The sequence below is a fragment of the Gopherus evgoodei genome, chromosome 10 (genome assembly GCF_007399415.2).
Source record: "Gopherus evgoodei ecotype Sinaloan lineage chromosome 10, rGopEvg1_v1.p, whole genome shotgun sequence".
Classification (NCBI taxonomy): domain Eukaryota; kingdom Metazoa; phylum Chordata; order Testudines; family Testudinidae; genus Gopherus; species Gopherus evgoodei.
This window is the reverse complement of record NC_044331.1, coordinates 26,799,182-26,826,921: the sequence shown is the minus strand read 5'-3', so window position 1 is coordinate 26,826,921 and position 27,740 is coordinate 26,799,182. Positions and strand designations below refer to the sequence as shown.

At 41.6% G+C, this 27,740-nt stretch overlaps 1 protein-coding gene across 1 annotated transcript in view; it reads right to left on the bottom strand.

Moving 5' to 3' along the window:
* The window catches only part of TCF12 (transcription factor 12), a 325,844-nt gene that overhangs the window by 82,220 nt on the left and 215,884 nt on the right, over window positions 1-27,740 (bottom strand). The window contains 2 exon segments of the mRNA XM_030578588.1: window positions 10,883-10,909; window positions 17,997-18,061. Coding sequence (XP_030434448.1) covers window positions 10,883-10,909; window positions 17,997-18,061 — 92 coding nt within the window.

Sequence of the window (27,740 nt, the reverse complement as noted above, 5' to 3'; positions counted from 1 at the left end):
GGTTTGGTTCCTCTACTGCTATTATCAGAGTACTCAACTAGTCCTTTGCTTCCATTCAGTTTTTTTCAGGATACTGATCTGGAGATGCACTCTCTCCTAACTCAGTTGAGTTGACATTTTATAAGAAATGGGTTGTCTGCACAAACTTTATCCTCTAACAGTAGTCATCAGAATGGACTATTTGCAATTTTCTTAAAATCTCACAGCATAGCAAACCAGCCAATTGTACCTCAAAGAAATATTGGGTGGAGTTGTGGCACCTCCTCTTAACGAGACTTATTTTTTGGGTGTGGGGGGCAGGTAAATGGGGGCTTACGCAGGGTAGAAAAGTTGGAAGCATGGAAGCTGAAGCATCCGTCAGTGAATTCTAGGGAGGGGAGCTCCGGGTAATTATGCTGATCTTCCTGGCCCCAACTGGCAGCCAAATGAAAAGGGAACAACTGGGGTCAGCCTAAGATGCAGGATCCAGAAGTCCTGGGATGCGCTGGGTAAGGCTTGTGAAATAGCACTGTTATTCACACTATTTGGCAAGACAAAGTTATGTTCTGCTCTCCCTATTACACTCACTGACAGGGTTCTTACTTCCTGTTACACAGCCCTCTGTAATCTATCATACCATCAAGCTTACATTTGTTTATGGAATATTCATAACCAATCTCCAACTAAGCACAGCCATAAATTCAAAGATGACAATACTGCATTCAGAAAAGCTTTCAAATGCTTCAACCCCATCTAAAGAAAAGGTGAGAAAAGAAACAAGTTATTTATTTTTTGTCTGCCTCTTTCCTTAAGATATTCAAAATGATTTCTCTCACAGAAGTGCTCCCCTTTTATAAATAGCAGTCCTCTCTCCACTATGCCCAATTTATAACACCTGCTACCCACTCCTCTCAGGGATGTCTTGCCTGATTAACTTCAGGTGGTCACCTCTTGCTTCAGAAAACCCTTGCCTCTGAGCAAGTACATCTTTACTTTCTAAAATGTTATGCCTATGAGTGGACTCTATCTCAGCTGAAAAACAAGAGCTATTTTTGTGCTATTGGCAGAAGAATGATCCTCTAAATCACAATCAAGAGAAGATTAACAGCATGCATAATATAAAGCAAAATAAAACTTGGTTTCCAGATTCAGAGGGGCCTAAAATACATAAACCTTTATTAAGAAGTATCATATGACAGAAGCCAGAATCACTGCTTCACTTAATGTTGTGTCAGACTTTCCGTTATAAAACCCGTTTTTCAGGGATTTACATCATACCTGTAACACTGTGCTTTGGCCTGACACTTTATATAGAAGGTGTCAGCCAAGAGAGGATTAAAAGGCGAAAATTTACAAAACAAAATTAATTTATCAGCTTTTAAAGTTATATCAGTTTTTAAAAAAAAAAAAACACACATGCACAAATGTACAACTCTTGGGGGTTCCATTTATTTGAGTACTTCTGTTACTCAAAATTGGCTTGAATTTAAACAGATTTTGTGGTCTCAATCAAATTCTATTGCCACATAACACACAAAACATTGTAACTAACACTGATTGTAGTGTTAGCAAAATCATCAATGAAGAAAACATGGAACATTTAGAAGAGGTCCATCCAAAGTTAAGACATACTGCTGAGGCAAGGATGGGTGGGGAAACTCACCACACCGCTGATTATCTTATCCCTTCCCTATGGATAAAGTGTCCAATGCTGTCATAGATTAGTATCTTTCTCTGGCACTGAATTCACTTTGAAAAAATTGAAATAAAAGAAGTCTGGAGATACAGGTAGCCTTTAAAGTACATACATACATACATACATACATACATACATACATACATATATATATATATATATATAATTTTCTGTGTATAATATAAAGGGTGTGTATATACCTATTCATTTTTGCAGTGTGTATATTATACTTTATCTCAGATATTTCCCATGTTCGTTTATTGTGTATTTAGATTTAGATTTTACTTAAGAGAACCCATTGTGTTATTGGTGGTCTTAGTATTGGGATTTATTCAAGAAATTAGAGATGTGCAGGACCGGTTGACTTAGGTCATACAGTATAACAGACTGATGAACATGCTGAGTTTTTCCTCTTCATTTCTTCCCAGTATTCCTATGAATGCCCCTTTGTATCACCTCACACAATTCCTACATAAAATTCTCATAATACGCAAGCTTCTCACAATATATTAATCAGTTGCTACTTAACCTTAGTTATACTTGAAATATTTAATTACATAAAATATGAATGGATACAAATAATTGATTTATATTTATTACACAGTTTACAAACAGTAACAAAGAGTACTGTGGCACCGTATAGACTAACAGATGTATTGGAGCATAAGCTTTTGTGGGTGAATACCCACTTCATCAGATGCATGTAATAGAAATTTCCAGAGGTAGATATAAATATGCAGGCCAGAATCAGTCTGGAGATAACGAGGTTAGTTGAATCAGGGAGGATGAGGCCCTCTTCTAGTTGAGGTGTGAATACCAAGGGAGGAGAAACTGCTTTTGTAGTTGGCTAGCCATTCAGTCTTTGTTTAATCCTGAGCTGATGGTATCAAATTTGCAAATGAACTGAAGCTCAGCAGTTTCTCTTTGAAGTCTGGCCCTGAAGTTTTTTTGCTGTAGGATGGCTACCTTAAAATCTGCTATTGTGTGGCCAGGAAGGTTGAAGTGTTCTCCTACAGGTTTTTGTATATTGCCATTCCTAATATCTCACTTGTGTCCATTTATCTTTTTACGTAGGGACTGTCCAGTTTGGCCGATGTACATAGCAAAGGGATATTGCTGGCACATGATGGCGTGTATAACATTGGTGGATGTGCAAGTGAATGAACCGGTGATGATGTAGCTGATACGGTTATTTCCTGCGATGGTGTTGCTGGTGCAGATATGTGGACAGAACTGGCATCGAGGTTTGTTGCATGGATTGGTTCCTGAGTTAGAGTTGCTATAGTGCGGTGTGTGGTTGCTGATGAGAATATGCTTAAGGTTGGCGGGTTGTCTGTGGGCTAGGACTGGCCTGCCTCCCAAGGTCTGTGAAAGCGAGGGATCATTGTCCAGAATGGGTTGTATATCACTGATGATATGTGGAGAGGTTTAAGCTGAGGACTGTAGGCGATGGACAGTGGAGTTCTGTTGGTTTCTTTCTTGGGCTTGCCTTGCAGCAGGAGGCTTCTGGGTACAAGTCTGGCTCTGTTTATTTGTTTCCTCATTTCCTCGTGCGGGTATCATAGTTTTGAGAATGCTTGGTGAAGATCTTGTAGGTGTTGGTCTCTGTCTGAGGGGTTGGAGCAAATGCGGTTGTATCTCAGTGCTTGGCTGTAGATGGATTGTGTGGTGTGTCCAGGATGGAAGCTGGAGGCATGAAGATAGGCATAATGGTCGGTGGGTTTTCGGTATAGGGTGGTTTTAACGTGACCATCATTTATTTGTACCGTAGTGTCCACGATTTCAACAGCTTCCACCCCACCATCAACCTCATCCTGGACCAATCTACATGGGAAGTCCACTTCTTAGACACCACAGCACAATTGTACAGTTTCAATTGTTGGTCGTTTTTTGGTTTTCCATTTTTGTGGTGCTAGTCTTTTAGCAATTATTAGTGCTCTGCCAAATTTTTTCAGATTTATTTAGCTTTCAGTTAATGTCTATTAGGTTTAAAATTATATGTTTAGCTTGTAACATAATTGTATTTTATAAGAAAAAATTTAAGTCTACAATTAAGTTCTGCCCAAAATATCTGGGTACAGGAGCATTCCCAGAGCATGTAGGTTAAGTTAGCACATGCTGAATCACAGTGTCAACATCTGTCTGACTTAACAGCATCTGTTTTGAACAGGCAGAGACAGGTTCAATGTATGCTCCATATAATTTTTTCATGATTGATCTTAAATAGAAGTCGAAGGAACAGTTTGGTGCACTGACTAAAATTTGTTTCCAATGGTTTAATCTCTTTTCAGTTCCACTATTTGCTTTTGTTGCCTCTCTTTCGACTCATTACAGTTTATCTTTCTGATAATACTATAATGCCATATGAACTGATAGGATGCCTTTCACCTGGAATGATGTTCTGGTCACCTCTCTTAATAAAGACACAGCAGAGATTGGAGGAGGTCAGAGACAGGCAATGCAAAGGATTACAGGACTGGACAGAATTCCTTATGAGGAAAGACTGAAAAATTTTGGACTGTATAGGGAGAAAATAATTAAGAAGGAATACATGACAGAGGTACATAAAATAATCAATGTTATAGAGAAGGTAGACTGGGTACTTGTGATGAGTTCCCCACAGGGTGCCATTTAGCCCTCTGACTCACGGGTCTGGGCTCCCTTTCAGCACTATGTTGCTGTGACAAGCTATAGATTGCTTCCAGTCCTACACTTCCACCAGTATTCACACAGGCAGGGACACACTCAGCTGCAGTTAAATGCAGGCTGACCAGCCATTGCATGAACCAACAACAGAGAGGCTACAGCCAAAATAACCCCAAGCCCTGCAACATAGGACACCAGAGCTGTACCATCCTTCCCCGATCGAAGTCTTGACCAGTATGAATTTATTACCCAGTTCGCCTCTCCCTCAACGTGGAGAGGAATATGCACAATATGCTTGTGTTAAACCAAACTGAGATTTTTTCCCAGACATTTCACTTACAGGCACACTGTACTGCACTGAGATTTGCAGCTTGGGCTCCCCACCCCCATTTCAAGTCCTTTTCTTTCAGAGTTTCTCTTAGGTGTTTAGTTGTGGGGGAGTTAAGAACAACAGATGATGTCACTCCCTGCCTTATATAGCTTTACCATATGGCAGGAACCCTTTCTTCAAAAACAGTTCCCAGCCCAGTTTGTGAAAAAATACAGGTACCCAGAATGGAGTCCAGAGACATGTGGTCTATCACATGGCCTTGCAGAGTAATAGCAGCCATTGCTTACTGGCTGGTCGAAATATCCACAGGAAGGTTTACCAAGTGGGGGATAAGCTTCTCCTAGGGCCTATTGTTTTCCCTGATGGCTCATTTCCCTGAATGGGCCCTTCACAACCAGCTATTGAGACTGGAAGCATCTTGCCTAGTGGGTGTCACCCAGGTACACGTGGGCCACAGGGAAGTGCTGGCTACTACTTCCCGCAGCCCCCATTGTCTGAGAACAGTGAACTACGGCCACTGGGAGCTGCAAGCAGCCGTGCAAATGTAAACAAACTGTCCATCAGCCAGCCAGCGGATTACTCTGATGAGCCACGGGCTGCAGGTTGCCCACCACTGCTCTAGTCAAAGAATACTGGATCAGACAAACACTAGTGTGTTCTGGTACAGTAGTCCTTATGTCAATGTAACGAGATGCCCAAGAATGAACAAAGTATTTCAGGTGTAGCTGTGCCAAAGCCATATAGGATTATAACCCCTCTGCCCTTGTTACATGATAGCTGTGCCTATGCAGACTAAGGCTATGCAGCTGCACTGCTGTAAGCTCTCTAGTGTAGTCGCTCTAAGCCGACGGGAGAGAGCTCTGACTTAATTAACCCCCCCCCCAATAAAAAGCATCAGCTATGATGGCGGGAGATGCTCCCTCGCCAACATAGTGCTGTCCACATTGGCCATTAGGTCGATGTAACTTACGTCACTCAGAGGTGTGGCATAAATTATACCAACGTAAGTAGTAGTATAGAAATAGCCTACAACAACTTTTTCAGAAGTTCACATACAAGTTTAAAGAAGACTGAATTATATCAGAGCAATAAAATTGTCCATAAGCACATTTTAAACAGAGGTGTGTTGCTAATTTTCTTCCCTCCTATCATTAGTTCATTTTTGAGCATCACCTTTGCTGCTAGTCAATATGGCAAAAATTAGACCTAACTTGCTGTCCACAATCACCTCCATCTTTCACTTTTTCTGCTTCTCATATTTCTTCAAGTTATAAAGCATGTATGTTTCAGATAATGGTTTTCTCAAACATATGATTTTGCATTTTCCATTTATGACAGTAAATCTCACTGAATTTTCTGGCTCTATTTCTAACAATTTCTGTGTTCTCACTTCCCAATTTTCGTATTATCTCCAAATTTCATTAACATACTGCTTACTCTTTCTTCCAGTTCTTTAAAAAATACCAAAACTAGACTCAACAAATTACTGGAGAATTCCATAAAATCTCATAGTTTGAAACAGTATATCTTGTTTCTCATTGTTCTCTTGTTCCTCAACTTTTCAATAGTTTTTAGTTTTATGACAATGTATAAAACCAAGCCAGCCTGAATTAGTTTGAGGATAAGATATCATGAAACACACTATGTATCTAATATTTTATTAAAATCTATATATTGTCTGCATTCTGTTTATCTATTAATTTTGTATTTCTGTGGGAAAAAAATATAGTTTTTATTGCAAGTTTTCTTTGAGCTTGTGTTATTTCTCATAGTTATCCTCTAGAGGATTATTCCTCCAATACACTGATCCTCTCTAGTTCAGCCTGACTTTTCAAAAATAAATTGACAGTATTTCAAAAAACTGTTTAGTTAATTTTCTTAACAAACAAAGAATGATGTTAAGATAAGTAAGCCAAGTAGCATAATTCCAAATTTTCCAATTATTTCCTTAGCAATTCTTCATGAATAGTTATTTTTACAAAAAGTACTGACTACTAGAGCTGAGTGAAGTAGTAATTTTTCAGTTTGGTAACTGAAGCAGAAAAATCCAAAACATTTCTGTCAGGTCAAACTAAATGTTTTTGTTCTACTCAAAACAATTTTTGTTTTATTTTTTATTTTCTGCCTCTCACATTTTTAAAATATATCTAAATTACTGAACAAAATATCATTTTGCAATGAAGTCAAAATGTTTTATTTCTAAAATATCGAAAGAAAAAAAGTTACTCACCTTGTGCAGCAACAACTGTTCTTTGAGATGTGTCCCCCTATGCGTGCTCCACTATAGGTGCGTCTGCATCCTTGCGCTGCTGATCGGAGAACTTCGATAATAGTGTCTGTTGAGCCTGCACATGCGCTGTCTCTCCTTGTGTTGTACCACAAGGCTCGCCAGCACTCGTGGGCTAACCATCCTTAGTTCCTTTTCTACTACGGAGTCAGAGCAAGAACTCTGAAGTAAAAGGGAGGACAATGGGTAGTGGAGCACTCATACAGGGACACATATCAAAGAATCATCTTTATTGCACAAGATGAGTAACAACTTCTTCTTCAAGTAGTGTCCCTATGGGTGCCCACCGTATATGACTCCCAAGTAGTAATCCCCATGGCTTTGCCTAAGCCGCCTAAATGCAAGCGCCGGCCCTGCGCCTTCCTACCAAAGAGATCAAAACACTTCCAATCTCTTTTGCAGGGTATCATCCTAGAGTGGTATTGTCGGCCACGTGAGTTCACAGTGAAATGAATTCAGCAGGTAAATAGAAACTCTGATTCATTTGTGTGAACAAAATATTTTTTGTCCACACACTTGCATGTTGGGGCCACCAAAGTTGGGGTTTGCCACACTATCGTAGGTGAGTCTAGGATGGCCTCATTGATTGGGAGGGCAATTTTGGAAGTAGTTGAGACATGGACAATATTTATAAGCTGGCAGTGTGTATCTTTAACCTTCTCCAATGGTATGTGAAGGGTGTCTGCCACTCTCTTTGCCAGCTCTTGGAACAAGCAGAAATCATCCACCATGGAAGGTGGTGATGGCATGATCACTTCATCCGGTGAGGAAGAGTATATGGCCTTGAGTGTGACCACCTCCTCTGTGTCCAACAGTTGCTTCTCCACTTCTTGGGGTTCTGAGACGTGTGATGCTGTAGTCAAGTGGGCATGCCTGGGAGGTTCTCAGGCGATGCTCGATGCCCTCAAGGAAGGCTGGCAGTGCGCCACAGAGGGGTCCCAGTATGGCCACTGTGCTGGCATAGGGCCTGGTGGAGGTTCCCACTGGTGCCTATACAAAGATGATGGCGGTGCCATCTGGTGGTCCATTCCTGAATGCTGTTGATATTAGGTCCCATATGGAGACTGAGAGGAATATAGAGAAACCCAGTCCAGTTCGCTGTCTGATCCCTCACTCAACATCGGAAGGGCATGGCATGATTGTGGGGAAATACTCTGATCGGCAATGGCTAGGTGCCATGATCCCTGTACCGAGGGGGACAGAGTTGGGAGCTTCCAACACAGACACTGGTCTGATGGGATTCTGCTGGTACTGAGCGTCCCAGTGTCGGTGGCAGTGCTGGGGACCTCACCTGTATCACTCTGTGAGGGATGGGGCGATGCCGCTGGCAGTACCAATGACAGATTGCATAACAGGAGCGTCTTAGAGTGTTTGTCCTTGTCTATTTTTACCGAAGATTCAGTGCCCGTCACCAAAGGTTCTGTGGGCCTAGTAACAGTCCCAGACACTGACGGTCGCCATGAGACGTAGAAGCTGGATGACCTCAGTGCTGGTGGTGCTGAGGATACCGAGCAAGATGGTGATTGCCTTTAGCTATCCCTGGGCTCGCTGAGAGGACTTCCCACTCTCTTTTTTGATGTGTGAGAGGAGTCTGCAAAGTTGAAGGTTAAGGGGAAGACTCACACCCGGCAAAGGGCTGAGGTCAGAGAGCCTCCTCCATAAAGATGATTTTCTGGTGGGGTGCTCTATCCTTGCAGGATCTCTGTCAGAGCTGCTGGCAGAGGGAACACTACTGCTGGATGTGTCACTTGCCAAGGCAGTGAATGCACTGGGAGTGCTTGTCCACAACCGGAATCACCTCGCTGCAAGTGCGAAACTTCTTGAAGTCTGGAGAACAGGGCATACCCTTGTCCGGGTGGGTCCTCTCCAATGAGGGTCAACACAAGAAAAGTCTTTTCTTTCTTCTTTTTGTTGTTGCTCTCCAGGCCTAGCCAAATAAAAGTCAAAAAGTGGCTAAAGGGTTTCTAAAAGCTGAAAATTAACAACTGAAAAGGAGACTTGACGAAGTGGGTATTCACCCACGAAAGCTCATGCTCCAATATGTCTGTTAGTCTATAAGGTGCCACAGGACTCTTTGCTGCATCTCCTAAAGGACAGTTAAGGGCTCCATCTCTAGCCAGGGTTGGTTGAAAAGGAAGAGAGGACCAATACCTGTGCATGCTGGCTAGTCTCCTGGCACAGCACAAGGAGAGACAGCACACGTGCAGGCCCAATGGACACTGCTACCAAAGTTCTCTGATCAGCAATGCAGGGACACAGACACACCCACAGTGACGCTACTCAAAGAATGAAAACTTAGACTTTTAGAAAGTTTTCCCTTTCTTTTTTTAATCCAAAACTATTTGCCATATTTACAGATTGTTTTGGTCAACCCCAAACTTAATTTTTCAATGAACTAACTATAAACTTATCATAGGAGATAGAAAACTGAACTGGGGGAAAGGATGTAGAAACTGTGTCCCTCTGAGGAGGCTGCTTTCTCAGATCTTTTCTCACTTCCAAGACTATTGTCTCTTTCTTTCAGTCTTATTTTCCTTTCCACCCAACAGAAGATTGGTGATGCTCTCACTTTCTGGAGTAGTTGTACATATTGATTTTTTCCTCCTCCATCCCCCCTGGTATAAAGGAGTTCCCACAACACTTGAGCAAAACTTAGGTAGGAATGCTTCCAAGATCTGCACTCTGCCTGCTCTGCTAACAAAAATTCCAGTGAAGTTTTGAAAGAGGCAAAATACCGACTATGCAAAGCAATCTACTTTTGCAATCAAATCTGAATTGCTGCTGCCAAAGTAATTAAACTGACAAACTGCCCAAGACATTGACACAAATTACCATATATATTCGATCATAAGCCGGTTCGTTTATAAGCCGACCCCCTCCCCCCGATTGATAAGTAAAAATGGAAAATTTTTATAACCTGTTCATAAGCCGACTCTATAATTCAGGGCAAACTTTGGCTCCTGGGCCATCAGGATAAGCAGCTGGTGGGCCGAGATGGTTTGTTTACCTTGAGCGTCCGCAGGCACGGAGGTAAACCTAAGTAAACAAAGTGCCCCGGAGCACCAAATGCTTATCCTGACGGGTCAGGACAGCAACTGGTGAGGACATTTTTGGGGGGGGAGGGGAAGGGAAGGAGGGGAGAAGAGAAGCTGGGAGTAGGGGAGTAATCCCTGTGACCACCCTCCACCTGACACCACCCCTAGCCTAGGAGCCCCACACTCTCCCCATCCCATCCCTTCCCACCTTATCTGGGGAGGGCCAGGGAAGAATGTCTCTGACCTGGCTGGAACTGCTCCAGCAAGCTGGGCAGCGCGGCCGCAGTCTCCTCCGGTGGGCCAGACTGGGCGGCACAGCCGCAGCATATTCCAGCAGGCTGGGCCGGGCGGCACGACCACAGTGTGCTCCAGCAGCCCAGGCAGCGCAGCCACAGCATGCTCTGGGGGCAGGACCGAGTGGCATGGCTGCAGCCTGCCAGACCCGGAGCTGCAGCTGCTTCAGAGGCTGTGGGGAGAGCAGCGTGGCGAGAAGCACAGAGACTCTGGCCCCGCCTCTTCCCTTTGGTCTCTGCTGGCTGTGCTGCCTCTCCTTGCTCCCTCTGTTCCTGGGAGAGGCTGTGATCTCACCTCTCCCTCTCTATACCTGTTCATAAGCTGATCCCCTTCTCTGGTGCTTCTCTTTTTCACTAAAAAAAATTTGGCTTATGAATGAGTATATACGATAACTTCTATTTTTCTTATACTCTCTTTACTTTTTACTCACTTTTTAAAAGCTGTGGCACAAAATAAAAGTGACTTGTTTGTTTTGTGGGACATTTACAACATAGTCAATGCAACTGGATAATGCAATATCTGGATTTTACTCTCAATGCTCTGATCAAAGTTTTAGACAATGAGATGTAACCTTTTACAATCTCATATTAAATTCTGAAGTGAATTGTGCTGACCTGGTTAGCGGCGAGGCCACGAATTTCCTATAGAGAACAGAAGAAAAATCTGAGTGGACAGGCTCCAATAACTTGTGCTTATGTTCTATTTTCTATTTAATTATAATATCCTCCAGCCTGAATGAACCATGAGCTTACACTTCAACCTCCTTATGACTGGGATCCAGATGAAGAGGATGTTTGCATATTAAAATGTAGCAAGGCTGGAAGATGATCCATAGGGTCAATCTGAGTTTTACAGAGAATGAAAAGCCAGCTAAATTCTCCTTCAAGGGACAAGCCAAATAAGTGCCATATTTAAAGTGATTTTATGAACTGTAAAACATATTCCAAAGCAGCACTCATGCCACTGTGTCTGCATCTAGTATTCCCTTGCGGTTTACATTCTATCCCTGTTATACAAAAAAATTCCCAAACCCCGTATAGTAATATTTACACCATAGGAATAAAATAAAAGTGTGAAAGAACAACAACTATGAAAAATCTACCTTAAATATATTTGCTTGAGATAAATTCCCATAAGTAACACTAACTATGCTATTAATGTGCATAAAATGTTACTGACATATTGTAAAACTCTGGCTAATTTAATAATGCCTGATGTGCCTTACATCATGTTCAAATGATGTAATAGTACGCTGCTAAATGAGTCACCTCACAGTAGCTTCATGGCAATAGCATAACTGATGGGTCATTAAAGTGAAACTGGTGTAGCATATTACTGGAAATACTGTTATTTTTGCTATTGATTTTTTCTTCTTTTCTTTTTATTGATCCAAAACAGAGTTTCTGGAACAAACATCATTATTAGCAATAGCCACAATACTTACAAAATACTAACAGCCACAAATAAGTTAAAATCCATCTATCATTACAGCATAAAATATTTTACAATACAATATTTTACACCGATTGAGTAAAATGTAATTAGTGCATCACAGCATGTAGATGCTTCCACGTCATTGTATCTTTCAACAATCTTGTTTCATAGATTTATATGGCTATCAATTTCATTCTCTTAGTGTCTTTTATAATAATTAGAATGTTTGTCCACATCTGCACGTACAATTTATAGAATTAAGTATATCAAGATAACTGAACTGTTCATAAACATGTTACATTTTAAACTGAAATATTGCTGATTTTTTCTCTTCATTCTGCTCAGATCTTGTCTACTATTTATTATACTTTAGGTTTGTTTGTTTTTTAAAACTACTTTCTTACATCTTGGTAATAATTCAAAGTCTGGATAGCATTCAATACAGAATAAAAGGGATATACTCCTACACTTCAAAAAATCCCACACTATGTTCCATTATTCCTTCGATTGTCTGGATTTACTGAAGTTGAGCATTTAATATATTATTTTCCTATATGTACAAAACGTTACTATATAATTAAGAATTAATCCAACCATAGCTGTGAGCCTTAACATACAGTTACATTGTTTATGCCCTCCCTATTTACCTAGGGTGCATTTTAAAGATAATGCAGATTTGATAGCTTATTATAAAAACCAAAATCTGAATGGTTAAATATATGTGCACTGACCTCCAGATACTTGCATGACCCTAGTTAAAATCCACCATGCATTCACAATTCAAAATGTAAAACGTAATCTCTGCTCATTTCACTAACAGAACATGTAGTTTCAGTCTTATCATAGATAAACTTGATGAAAACAGGCACTTTCTCTTATTAACAAGAACTCATTTCAAAATAAAGCACTCTTTAAGGTTCACAATTAAAAAAACCCTTAAATTGATAGTGTGATTCCACACAGAAAAACACAAACATAAACCCAATTTAAAGGGAAACCAAAATATGGTGTTTTTATAAAGTGGCCTAGCATAGCACTTTATTCTATTAGTAGATCACAATTTCTAGATTTCTTCTAAAAAACAATGACAGTCACTGGTTTGGTGACGGCTCAATTTGATCATCTTACTAGATGTCTCCTTGAGGTTTTGCATTTTTCAAAGAAGAGAAGCTGTAAGCAGGGCTGGTGCAACCATTTAGGTGGACTAGGCGGTTGCCTAGGGCACCAAGATTTGGGGGCGCCAAAAAGCGGTGCCCTCAAATTTTTTTAAAATGATTGAGCAGCCGCTGCTGCTGGGACAGAGAGGGAGTCTGAGCTGCCGGCAGCAGCGGCCGCCGGCAGCCCAGGGCCCCCCCGGGTCAGGGCGCAGCCACGGTAGCCGGCAGCCAGCAGCCCAGGGCCCCCCCTGGGTCAGGGCACCGCCGCAGCAGCCCAGAGGTTCGGGCTGCCCGCGGCGCGCTGACCCAGGGGAATCCCTGGGCTGCAGGCAGAGGCTCAGAATCCCTCTCCCTCCCAGAGCAGGGGGTCCAGCCTATGCCATTTTTCTCATTGCCGATGGGGGCGCCGGTGGCTGGGCAGAGCTGCACAGCTCTGCTTAGGGCACGTGGCAGGAGCCCTGTGAGGGCAGCACGACACCAGGGCTTCTGGAGGAAAGCAGGGGCTGCCTCCTGGCTCAGTCTCCACGCCAGCCCCAGCGAGGGGCATGGAGAAGAAAGGAGCCTCAGCCGTGGTCTGGTGGAGTGGAGGAAGAAAGAGGACCCCGATGCTCATGCGTTGGGCAAGGTAAGCAAGTGCTTCCCCACAGCTTGGCCTCAGGTGCCTGTGCTCCTGCCCTCTTGGTCCTTGGCTGATCCCTGCTGCTGCTCCCCTTGTGCCTGGATGGCTGGAGAGAACAGCAGCCTGCAGAGCTGAGCTGCCCCAGTGCCCCCAGGCACCCCCCTGACCTCATCCCCCCCACAGCCCTGACCCCCAGCTCCGAGCCCAGGCCCGCTGAGCTGGAAACCCCCTCACCCCATCCTCCCCACAGCCCGGACCCCCAGCTCCGAGCCTAGTCCCTCTGAGCTGGAAACCCCCTCACCCCATCCCACCCACAGCCCTGACCCCCAGCTCCGAGCCCAGTCTCTCTGAGCTGGTAACCCCCTGTCCCCATCCTCCCCACAGCCCTGACCCCCAGCTGACAGATAGTGTCCCTAACACAGTTATTGCTCTTCGCATCCTCTTGGCTCTCCCAGTTTCTGTGGCCAGTGGTGAGTGAAGCTTCTGGAAGCTCAAGTTGATAAAAACATAAATGCGAACATCAATGTTGCAACAAAGACTTGTTGGGCTATCTACCTTGTCACTAGAACATGACATTGCTCACAGCATTGACTTGGAGGAACTTGTTTCTACATTTGCTAAACTTAAAGCGCGGAAACATCAATTCTAAATTATAACACGTTACTGTGTGACCGTGTATTGTGTATAATGTATGTGATTTTTTTGGGGGGAGGGGGCGCAAGATGGAAGTTTCGCCTAGGGCACAAAATATCCTTGCACCGGCCCTGGCTGTAGGAGACAGGAAGGTGCAGGACATACCAAGGATCCAGAGGGAGGGAGGGAACATACATTGAAGCCAAAAGGAGGGAAGCAGAATCAGGTCACTGAACACTTGGACAAACCAATTTGCTATGGGGTAAAATACCAGAAGCCACACACAAAGCTTGTTTGGTTTGCGAAAATAGTTTTTGTGATAAATTGGAAACTATAGCAGGCTGCACTATAATTCAGGAAAACTGCCTACAGGGCATTGTTAAGTACTGGCATTCTTTATGCTATAGGATAAAAATGAAGGGCTTGATACTGCAAACATATACGTAGGTAAATATTTTACACGTCAATGGAGCCACTGAGATGAAACAACTCCTCATATAAATAAAGTTACTTACAAGTGTTTTTGTAGGACTGGGCTAAAAAAACAGAGTAACTGGACCCAAGCTTAGTACTCAAAGATGCAGCAGAAAAGCATCCTAAAAACTTTTTGCTAAAAGTAACTTTGAAAACTCAAGCTCCCTATTGAGTAATTTCAATATATTTATAATTGTTTCTTAATAGTTCTCTATGGCTTTAAACATTCAGCATACATAGTTTACTGCATTAAAAGTTTTATGAAGATAAATGAAACATGCCTTTGAAGATTTACAGTAAAATTTTCAAAAGAGCCTAAGTGACATAAGTTTCACTGACTTTCACTAAGACTTAGGAACTTAAGTGCGTAAGTCTATTTTGAGAATGGAACTGAGGCACTCCTGAAAATGGTACTAAAGATTTTACACATTTCACATTAATATTTTTGCTAGAAAATTCTCATTGAGGTCCCAATTCAACTAATAAGTCAAATAAAAATCCCGTCACATTTCCACATCACTTCCCACAATGTTGAGTTACCAACAGATCCCTTCAGAGATCCATGTCACAAAGCACCACATCTAAATCAGCAAGCTGATCAATTATAACATGAAATATTGTACCATGTATCTTGAAGAGAGACATTTAAGTTAAAGCACAAGTTGTAGTCTGTCACAGAAGTTCACTGAAAATAATTAAATCAACAGATTTTTTAGTATCGTAATTCTAAGCCCCTTGTAAACATTAAGAAATCTTGTATTTGTAGAGGGAAAACAAAATAAAAACCTTTCAAGAAAACACAACTGGGATCAAAACTAAGACAGAGGAACCTAATCTACTAAAAGCTATTTTTCCCTTTTATTTACAGCTTCTAAAATGGGGATGGAGGGAGATGAGATTGGGAAATCCCAGGAAAATCTTTTAACAAAACAAAATAAAAAAAGATTACAATAAAGAAGCTTTTGGCTTCAAAATAGTTTAATCAACAGAAATTAAAATAAAATGGAGAACTGGTGTCACTAAAAAGTGGGCATACAAAACCAATTTCTTTGAAGCGAAACTACAAGCCAAGTTAACCTCTTCCGACTCAGAAGAGAACAGTTTTATGTAATTTGATTGTAAACCTGTTCTGCAATATAAAAAATTAGCGCTAATGAAAGTAATCAGTAAATTAGTAAATTAGCCTGCTTCCAAAATAATGTCAAACTTAAATTATTATATTTAAATATTGCACGTACTGACTTGTTTGAACACCACTAACGCTAATACAATCTACCATTGTCTAGACTAGCAATCATACAAAGTCCATAACTTGCATTTAAAGAGGTATTGCCACTCTTTGGGAGACTGAATATTAATAAGAGCTTTGCGGTACAGATACAAAAATGGGTCTTTGTTTGCAACATCTGTGTTGCAGAGAAGAGGAGGAGTAGAGGAATCACGATGACCCTTACTTAATAGGAGAAGCAGTGCTAAAATCAGTACTGCCACATGGTGCTGCCTTTTCACGCCTTACAAACTACTGTTTGGAGACTTGGACAAGTGTCAAACCCAAGAGCTAAGTTTTTCCAAGGTTAGACATTCCTGAAAACACTAGTTCAAAGTGACTAGAACGTTTACTGGAAATAAGAATATATTTTCCCCACTGAAAATAAATAATCACAAATGAAGTTCTCTCCTAGCACTAGACACGTAATACACTAGTTATTTAACAATTTTGGCAAAATAACATTTGGTTTTCACCATAAACACAGGAGTACTGTCAAGGTGTAGTTTAAAAAACGCAAACATTTGCAGACCACGTTCCTTTTAAGAAAAGGACTAACACATTTTGTTCTTTACATTGTTCTGGCTATGAGCTACACCTGGATTTTTTTTTTTAAATCTAAGATGAACATATTGACACTAAAACCATTTATTATAAGATATAACACAGGATTATGTTGGTGAAAAAATTTAGAAATCTGAGAATATTATCTGCCTCAGGAGCATTAACATTAAACAGAAGAAATAGAAGAGTTTGCTAGTGCAGCGTATTACACTTCTACCTCAATATAATGCTGTCCTCGGGAGCCAAAAAATCTTTCTGTGTTATAGGTGAAACCGTGTTATATCGAACTTACTTTGACCCACTGGAGTGCGCAGCCCCGCCCCCCCTGCCCTGGAGCACTGCTTTACCATGTTATATCTGAATTCATGTTATATCAGTGCAGAGGTGTATATACACTACTAGCATTTCACTTCTAGAAAACTGAATTCAAATTATAGCTTGAGTCACAAATGAAAATTAATCTGGTGGACTCAGTGCACATTCTACTCTCACTGACAATTTGGCCTGACTAGTTGTCTGCTTAAGAAAAAAGATGGCTGAGATTTTCAGACAAGCGATTTTGAGTATCTCTGCTTCTGGGTTCACACCTGGAAAGACCTTAAAGGGTCCTAATTTTCAGGTAGTAAACGATCAGCATTTTCTGAAATCTAAAGTTGGAGATCTCCCAAACATAGCACCCAAAAATCACTAGCCACTTTTGAAAAACTTGGTCCAAAACTGGAAAACGTGAGTAGTTTCAGGTCAGGATGAAAGCACATTGGCAGAAGAATACACAAAGGCACGGGAGGAAGGAGAGGGGGCAACCAAAGGCTCAAGGGATGGGGTTTTTATATAGGAACTTAGTCCTCCAGGTTACTATTCAAATCCAGTCTAGGTCAGTAGTTAAGAAGTTCATGGTTTGGTGGCCTATATGAAATAAATCTGGTTACTTTAGTCTAATCCCAGTGAACAATCACACCAGCTGGCAAGGAGGCCAAGAATTGAAAGGACTCAGTCCAAGATGATCCCATCTAGGAAAGGGATGGAGTATATTGGGTGAAGCAAGTTGCTTTTGTGTGTGTGAGTGTGAGTGTGTGTGTGAGAGAGAGAGAGAGAGAGAGAGAGAGAGAGAGAGATCCATTCTTTTGTTAAATAAAGGACTTGAGTCTCCAGATCTGTGGAAACAGTTCCCCTTTCACAAGCACTAAACTCATCTCAAACATACACACAAAAGGTTTGTGAGGCAGTTGGACAGCACTAGCTCTCACAAAGTACAATTCAAGCCAATGTTATTAGACCTTTACATTCATTTCTGTCTTAGGTAAGAACTACACCTCTACCCTGATATAACGCTGTCCTTGGGAGCCAAAAAATCTTACCGCGTTACAGGTGAAACCGCATTATATCAAACTTGCTTTGATCCGCCACAGTGCCCAGCCTCACGCCCCCGGAGTGCTGCTTTACGGCATTATATGCCAATTCCTGTTATATCGGGTCACGTTATATCGGGAAGAAGTGTATTAGCCTGAAATGTTCAAGTGAATTCAACTAATTACTGAATGAAGATAATTCAACTTCTTTTCAATGATCACCACACTTACCTGACAACCTGGTAGTCCTGGGTCTCTGCCATATAGTGGAAATGGACCCCTATCTGATGTTTTTCCTACAAAGCAAAAGAAAAAAAACGGTTTGAAATAAACCCATTTTTGAACTGGCTAGACATTTTACATTAAAAATATTTGCCAGCACAACATTAAAACAAAACCTGAAGCCCTGTGCAATCTACAGAAAGCAAGTTGCCAAGTTAAAAGTGGGCTTATTCATATTTTTTTTTATATGGTTAAATGTCACTCAGTCTCAGAGGGGTAGCCGTGTTAGTCTGGATCTGTAAAAGCAGCAAAGAGTCCTGTGGCACCGTATAAACTAACGGACGTATTGAAGCATGAGCTTTCATGGTTGAATACCCACTTCGTCGGATGCAACAACTATAGTACAACGTACCATAGTACAGATCAGGGATAATTTTGTACATTGTTATAGTTATCAATCTGTTTATAAGCAAAATCAACATTTCTAATGCTGGCAGTACTATTTGGAAAACTGATATCAGAATGACACAGTGTAGTAAATTGATGGCATGCAGGAAGCTGACATATAAATCTGGATGTCCAGACTCATTACCAAAATATTTGGAACTCACAATTGAAGAGGTAAAACATTTGAGTTGTGGTATTAACATGATTAGTATGGCCCTGCTAGTTGAATCACAGAACAAAAAGCAGTCCACAATCTTAGAGGAGCTCATCCTACTGTCCCAAATGGAGACAAGGTGGTTTAACAACAGATGAAAACAGAAAAAAATGGGAAAAATTAAGGAGAAAGTGCTGGCAGCAGAATAATCATAATAAAGGAAATTCTGAAGACCTTAACCCTCCAGTTCTTAAGCACAAAATGAAGCTCACATTCAGATGCCTAGGGAAGGGAGGACAAGCGCATGCAGAGGTGTATAAAAATTCAAATTTGTGAAATACAGAAACTAAAAGCAAGTAATTCACAACAGGTTACTCTAATTTCATGTAACTGTTGCCACCTTTAATAACGGCATCTCATATAATCAATCATTTGGTGGGAAGAATCAATAGAGCTACTAGGGTATATTGACATTTGAAACAAATGCCACAACACCATAAACAAAAAAGGAGTGCAGGTGGAAGCACACATCCCTTCTCTGGTATTTTGTAGTGCAGCAACATGAGTTCCAAGTTTAACCAGAACACTCAGTGTCATACGTAGCCTACTTCTGTAACAAGCACTAACTAATTTAATAAACCATTTAAGTGACAATTAGTGTGGATTTTTTTCTTTTAAATAGGTTCTTCCATGTACTAATAAAGGAATGGGGTGCTGAGGAAAGAAAAATGTAAAGCAGCAGCTTAGTTTAGGCTTTCAGGAAATTGGCATTTGATGGTTCACTGCAACTCTGATTTAGTTCCCAATGAAGCAAAAGTTCAGAGCTATTTAGGACACTTCACACCCTTCCACCCCTAAACCACAATGCAGGCAATAACTTCTTTTGCTAACAAATTAAAATGTAACAGAAACACATAATTTCGTAATCTATGATTGATCTAATGAACCCTGGAAACCCACATATGCTCACTCATCCTTTAAAACCTTCATCTCAGGAGAAAACTAACCATATAAAAAGCTCAATTAACCTACTCATTCAAGGCAAGAACCAGACTTTCCCCACTTAGCCATACTTTTGTAAGGCTGTCTCTTGGCTTGCAGGCACCACACACAGGGCTGTGCTCATCATGCAGAACAGCTGCCTGAGTCTGTTGCTGGTTGGGATTGGAGGGTGTGAGGTGTGGGAAGGTATTACAGTGCTCCACCCTTATTCTGGCCACTACTGGTAGCAACGGTCAACAGTGAGAACGATGCTCCATGGCTCCCTATAAGAACAGCCACTTCCCAGGCAATACCATAAAGGAGTGGGAAAGTGCTCCAGAGCTCCATTTACTACAGTCATTTCCAGTGCTGCTGGCTTAGCGGGAGGAGACAATCCAGGGTCCCACCCCTTACCCTGATTATTTCAGTACGAGGGACCTGTGGGAGACTTCCAAGAGCTTCATCTTTCTGTCCCCTGCCAATGCTTATGGTCGGGGTGGCAGATGATGGTTTTCCAAGGCTCCCTGATTCTGTTTGCTCATGCTGTCCAGGGAAAGAGCTTCTCCCTGCTCTATCCCCCTCCCCTACATTTCCATCTTATTCACATCCACACAGTGGAAGTGAGGGAGGCGTAGTGTGGGATGGAGAGGGAAAGCAAATGGCAAAGAGGAACCAATAATGAAAGTGGGGTATGGAATAAACAAGGAGGGAAAGTGGAAAAGGAATAGAGAATGAGTGAAGGATTAGATGAGAGTGGGAAAAAAGTGAGAGGAGGGAGGGAGGGAATGGAAGGTGAAGACGTTGTGCTCATATGTTTTAAATTTAAGCTCAGGCAGTTTCAAAAAGAAGCCAGAGGCTGCAATATCCCTCACACAATTATGTACTGATATGTTCTAATCTTTCTGTGTTCATTGTATTCTCAGATTTATCAAGCACGTGGGATTGATGTGATTCTTTTTAAAAATCTACTACTTGCTAATACCAGCTTTACAAATTGAAGTCCCAATCCTGGAAACACCAAAAGAGATAGTGCTTGTCACCAGGAATATTCCACTGAAGTCAAGTATTTACAGTATCCACCCTTAAAATTTGGCTTTGCGGTTCTCAGTTAAATCTCAGATGTTTGACAAATAACATTAACATTGAGTAGGAACAGTCTCCTGAGTGTTGCCTCAACATCAAAGACGGTTAAAAAGTCAATCTCTGCCAAAGTGTGGAAAGAGTCAGAAAGACAATCACTGACCATACAAAACATTAACTAGATACCTGTCCCAAGTGTGACAAACCATAGTATTGGACTAAAAAAATATCCAAACACACCATTCAAACCCTAATCTGAAGACAATGATTAATAAACCAAGGATACCCCAATATTAAAAGCTCACAACATTTGAAGCATTTGAATATGTCTATGCTTATTTATCAACTAATGAAAGAAACCTCCCCCACAAAAAATGCATGTATTTTGTATTATCTTTTAGTATAAATCAGAAAAACACAAATTTTAAAGTTGCACTTTGCTCAACAACGACTAATGCTGAATTGCAGCACTCTTGATTCATTCAGAAATAGTAAACATTAAATAAAAAAGTGTGTGATGAACTAGATAATACGCAATGAATACTATTAGCTTTAGATATTTATCAATTTTAAATGCCAATTCTTTACTAGTTTAAATTTTTGCCTGCTAAGCAATAGTTCATCTTGTTCATTTTATACAAATTACTACTTAAAATAGAAAAATGTCTAACTCCCCCTAGATCATCATCTCTGCATGATTATTAACATATTGGTTACTACAAATATTCTATTATAATTTGCTTGTGAAATGGGAGCATTGCTGTTAAAAAAAAAGAGAGAGACAGAAAAAAGTGAACATTTTTCTGCAGAAGCAATTTGCCTCTAACAACTATCAGGCACCAAACAAATAAAATACCTAGCATGCAAAATTATTTGAAGTAGCATGAATCATACTGCTCACGTTAACCAGACTCAGCATTTTCCTTCCAGAAAATGAGACTCATACACTAAATGATAAACAACTTTGACTAAAGTATGCAGTATTCCAGGCAGGCTTTAAAACAAATATTTGTGCAACAGAAAATTACAAAGACTGGAAAAATCATCATATATAGATGGTTTATGTAAAAAGTAGGAATTGTTAGACACAAGTAAAATGAACATTTTATAGATTCAGTATAAAGGCATGGCGGGCCCATAGTATCCCACCCTACGGGGGACAGAAAATTTCACCACACCATATAGATTTGTTCCGAGAAATGATTCAGAAAAGTGAAAATTATAGTTGAAATGCCATCACCTAGAAATTCATCAGAACTGATGTGATTCCTCAGTATGATAAAAATTTGGAGCAGGTCATACCAAATCAGTCCTTTAAAAGGCCAAACCTTTTATGAAATACTTAAAACAGACTGAACAGCTTTGGGATAAAGTACTTGGAGCATGCTTTAGAGGGTATAAAGACTTTACTGGCCACATCCCCAGTGCTGGCATTTTATGCTCCCAAGTCTCCAGTCACTTCAGCAGATGCCAGCTGGTCCAGGTGGGGAGCTACTCCAGTTACACACAGAAAATTGGAAGCCTATAAAATATTGTTCCAGACGGTTTCATGTCACCATCTCCAGGTATGCCCCGTGATGATATATAAAGGGGAAGGTGATCATCTACACTAATATGGGTCACCACTTCTACAAAATTGTGATAAATCTTGTACAAAGCATACCTTGTGAGGTATCGTTGGAAAATTTCTAATCTGCTGAGTATTATTATCTGGTTATAATGCGTATAGTGACATGTGGAATTATGAAATTTTGCTATAGGTTTGTAACTCAAGCATGTTGTGAGTCTGAGAAATGCCCTCAGGTTAGCTCTTCGGGAATAACAAAGGAACTGTAAACAAGAGCCACTGCATGTCATTCCCAAAGACACCTCAAACAGCACATATGCAAAAGATTCAAGCAAAAATTTGCAGTTCATATGAAGAACTGATGGCAAAGTACATCCACCATGGAACGGCTTGACCCCATAACACAGCAAGCATTTTTTCAGCAAAAATGGTCAAGATATAAAAAGCGAGAACAAAGGCCCCAGATACCTCTTTGTTACCCCATCTCTGAACTGGTGAATTCTGACAGGGGAAATTTTGAATGAAAGGACTAAGGCCCCAAAAACTATTTGGGCAACATAACAGATTTAACATCCCCGCTATTCATTTTGGAATACATACTTGAATTCTGCTAATAAATCTTTAGTTAGTTTACTAAAGTATTGGCTACAGCATTGTCCTTGATGTAAGGTTCCAAGCATTCACTGACCTGTGTAAATGACTGGCCCCTCGAGGCTGGAAGAACCTAATGTCTGGTGATTTTTGGTATTAATAACCTATTATCACCAGTTTGTCTGGATAGTAATATAGGCTGGAATGTCTAAGAGGACTGTCTGTGGCTCCATATTAAACCAATATAGCGATCCAGGAGCACATATTTGTTGCTAGTTTAGTTAAATCTAATTATTGTATAGAACATACCAGTGTTCCCCAAACTTGGAACGCCACTTGTGCAGGGAAAGGCCCTGGCGGGCCAGGCCGGTTTGTTTACCTGCCTCGTCCACAGGTACGATCAATCACGGCTCCCACTGGCCGCGGTTTGTTGCTCCAGGCCAACGGGAGCTGCTGAAAGTGGCAGCCAGTACGCCCCTCAGCCCGCACCACTTCCAGCAGCTCCCAAGACCTGAGGACGCAGCAGGTAAACAATATTTACAGCAAGCCAACTGCCACCGCAGAAGTGAGCAAGGTATTTGAAATGTCTTGATAATTTCAAGTTTGTGATAGACCACTCATTTCATTAACAAACAAGGAAAACATAGACATGGTGTCTCATACATACCAGAGATCACTGATGCAGTTAATAATATTTAAAACACACTGCATAATGTTCAAAAGTGAAGTCCCCAGCAGTAGATGGTACTCTAAAAAAGAGCCCTGTTAGTCACCCAGAGTCTCTAAAGGTTTAGGAAGATAGAGAAGCATGCCAGTAACATTTTGAGGGGCATACTTGTCAGAGAAATGAAATGGTTACCTACTGTAACTGTGGTTCTTTGAGAAATTGTGTGTATTCCACTGAGGTATTCATGCAGCCAGAGCACTGGAGCTGGAGAATTTTACCTCACAGTACCCACAGTAGGGCAGCACTCACACCTTGTGGCCATAAACACTCCCCTAGCTATATAAGGCAGCGCAGCTCCAACCTCCTCATTTTCTTCGCACCGGACACTCAGAGACTAGACTCAAATGCAGAAGGTGCACAAAGGGTGGTTGGGGAATACACATCAGCATCACAGCTGGAAGAGCCAGTTACGGTAAATAACTTTCTTCTTCTTCAAGTAGATTCAGCCATGTATTCCACTTAGGTGATTCACAAGCAATACCTGCAGGAGGTGGGGCTCAGAATCTCTTTAAACAAGGGGTGAAGAACTGCCTTCCCAAAGTTTACATCTGCTCTGGATGCTGCAGTAATGGTGTAATAGATTGTAATTGTATGTATCAATGACCATGTGACAGCCCTGCAAATATCCAATATTGAGATGTCACTTAAGAATACTATTGACATAGCTTGTACTCTCAAAGAATAAGCTCACGCCTGTAGAGGGGGTGTAGCTGATGCTGTTTCATATGCAATCTGGAGGCAAAAAGTTACTTATTTAGAGATTATCAGTGAGGAGATTGCCTGTCCCGTCATGACACAAACAGAAGAGGCAAAGCCGAAAAGGGTTTAGTCTTGTACAGATAAAAGGCCAGACATCGCCTCATGTCCAATGCGTGGAAGACCCTGCTCCTCTGGAAATGAGGGCAGCTCAAGAAAAACCACAGGCAAATATACAGCTGGTTTAAATGAAACTGAGAGATTACTTGAAACAAAAATTTTGGGTGCAGCTGCAATGTTACTGTCTCTGGAGAACTGTACACAAGAGGCTCTGCGATCAAGGCCTGCAACTCTCACACTCGTCTCTCTAATGTTATTGCCACAAGGAATGCATTTTTTTGACATAAGAAAAGAATGGGGCAGGATACCACAGGCTCAAACAAAGGTCCCATGAAAGCTACTAAGACTATATTAAGGTTGCACAAGGGAACTGGCTCCCACATCGACAGATGGAGAACTAAGGATACCTTTCAAGGATCTTGCTACCCATGGCATTGGAAAATACCAATCTTCCATGAATGGGTGGATGGAAGACTGAGATCACCACTAGATGCACCCTCAATGGGCTAAGCGTAAGGCCCGACAACCAAAGAATCAGAAAGTACTCCAAGATGTCTTGGATACTAGCCAGCATTGGCTGAACTCAGCAGACCAATAATCACACTCAAAAATGCTTCCACTTTGCCGAAGAGGTCATCCTGGTAGAGGGCTTTCTACTACTAAGTAGGATCTGTCGAACATTCGCCAAACATCGCTCCTCCTCCTCTTTCAATCATGGAACAGCCACACCATGAGACGCAGGGACACAAACTGCGATCGTGATTCTACGTGAGCAGATCAGGATGGAGAGTAAGGGATATAGGAGGCTGAATCAACAGCATCAGAAGGTCAGAAAATCAACACCACCTCAGCCATGTCAGGGCAATGAGGATGAGATTGGTCCGATTCACTTCCAGTTTGAGGATGACTTGTGGAATGATCAAGTTAAGAGGAAAAAACAACAGGAAAGCCAATTTCCATCTGAAGAGGAAGGCATCAGTTAGAAGCCTGGACTGAGGCCCCCCCGAGAGCAGAATAGATAGCATTTCCTGTTGTCCCTTGTAGCATCCAGGTTGATCATCAAGACGTCCCAGGCTGCAAAGATAACTCACAAAACACCATGCTTCAGACATCACTTATGGTCCCAGGAAAAATTCCTGCTGAGATGGCCTGGGAGATGATCCTGGATCCCATGCAAGTGATTGGTTATTGGAGTGATACTCTCATCAATGCAGAACTGCCACAACCTGATCACCTCTTGGCAGAGCACACTGGATCATACTCCTCATTGCCTGTTCACAATACATGGCTACAGTTTTGTCAGAAAGCATGTGAACTACTGAACCCTTGATGTGATCTAGGAAAGCCTGACAGACATTGTGGGTGGTCCAAAGCTGCAGGACACTGATATGCAATGGAGTTGCCAGCTCCGACCCCAGGCCCTAAACCTCCAGTAACCCCAGTAACTCCCCAACCTATCAAGGAGGCACTGGTGACAAGAGTCCTGGTTGGTAAGGGCCAGGCAAAGGGAATGCCTTGGCATACACTTCCCTGAACCTAACTAAATAAAACTAGAAAAATACACTAAAATAGTGAGAGATTGTGAGGTTAAGACCACAGAGAGCTGAGAGTCCAGCAACAAAGAGTAAGAAGAAACTTAGTGGGGTAAGGATGGTGCTGCCTTATATAGCCAGGGGAGGAGCTATGGCCATGAGGCACAAGGGCTGCCCCTCTATGGGTACTGCTAGGCAAAATTCTCCAGCTCTGGTGCTCTGGGAGCATACACATTAAGTAGAATATACAGCTGCATCTACTCAAGAACAGAACTGATTATTATGACCACGAGCATGGACACGAAAGTGGAAACTCTAGTCAAGTTTATATGACAAGTTCTCTGTTTTAGAAATGGAATAATCCAGAATGACAAGATGGATTTGGCAGATGTGGCAGGACCCAGGAAAACCAGTAAGCCTGGGGGAATTCTGCACCTCTGCACAACGCAGAATTTGCACAGAATTAATGTTCTGTGCAGAACTTCCTTTCTCTCTGCAGAACTGGCACTGCAGAGCTGTTGGTTGCCACTTGGGCCCACTGGACCCGGCAAAGTCCAGCTCCGCAGCTTGTAAATAGAAGATACTGCTCAGGGGGTTGGGGTGTGGAGGAGGAACTGGAAGGTTCTGGGCACCTGCAATTTCCAGCATACCTTGAAGGAAGGAGGTAACATGCAGGAAACTCCATACAAGCCTGGGACCCAGCATCAGGCTCTATCTCCCTCTGGATCCCTGGGCTCTGGGGACTAAGGGATGTGGGTTGTTTGGGCTAGGGGGATGCCCCACAGCTGGGCTCTGGCAGGAAGAGGTGCGGGTGTCTGGGCTGAGGCGAGGAGAGAGGTTGCAGGTGTCTGCCCCCCTCCCCAGTGGGGAGACAACGCAGGTGTCTGCCCCCTCCCCAGTGGGGCTCTGGAGGGGAGGGGGCAGAGAAACAGGAACTGGGCTGTCATAGGAATTTCTTTAACTCTCTACTGCTGGGGAAAAAATTGTTGTCTGTACTGTTACAGGCATAGTTGCTGACAGGTATTTTGAAATAAATTATGAAAATAATTGAAGCTGGCTTGGTTATATAGTGTTACTTTGACAAATAAAATATGCTGAATTTTAAAATATTGTGCACAGAATTATTTTTTTTGGCATAGAATATTTAGGTGCAGAATTCCCCCAGGAGTAATGCAGGAGTTTGTCCCATGAGACTGCCAGATTTTCAAATGACAACTTGCTAGTTGCACATACTGTAAAATAAGTAACTGCAATATATCAGATTATGTGCTTCCTTTGTTTTGGTTAGATTAGTGAATAATTTATTTTGCACTAATCACTCAGAGAGCCGTATGAGATTATCGGGAATTCAACTCAACTTATTAAAAATATTGGAATTCTAAATTGTGACATGAGTAGAGCTAAAATGCAATTATATCACAATGTTAAGTGATATGACTAAAAGAGTTATGGTCACATTGCTCAAAAACACACTGTCTCTCACATGTGAGGAGCTGAGTAATTCCTATTACAATATATAAAAAGTAATTATTTGATCAATTCTATCTGAAAAGGGGTCTGTTGAAAATCTTGGAAGCTCTGAATCAAAATTATCACAACTTTAAAAATACACTTTCGAAATGCAGTGGATTTACATATCTGGAGAGCTTGCTTCATGGAATTCTCAAAGATATACACAATCCCCACCCCTACCTCACCACTACACACACTCCATGCCGTCTAAGCTGAGAGGAGGGAAATCCCTAAAGGTGGTTTATACGATTTTGTATTTTAAGAACATCTGCTGAAAAAGGTAGGCACTCCTCTGCACACACACTGCTACGTTTTACAGATTCAGAAGAAAGAGTGGGAGAACATG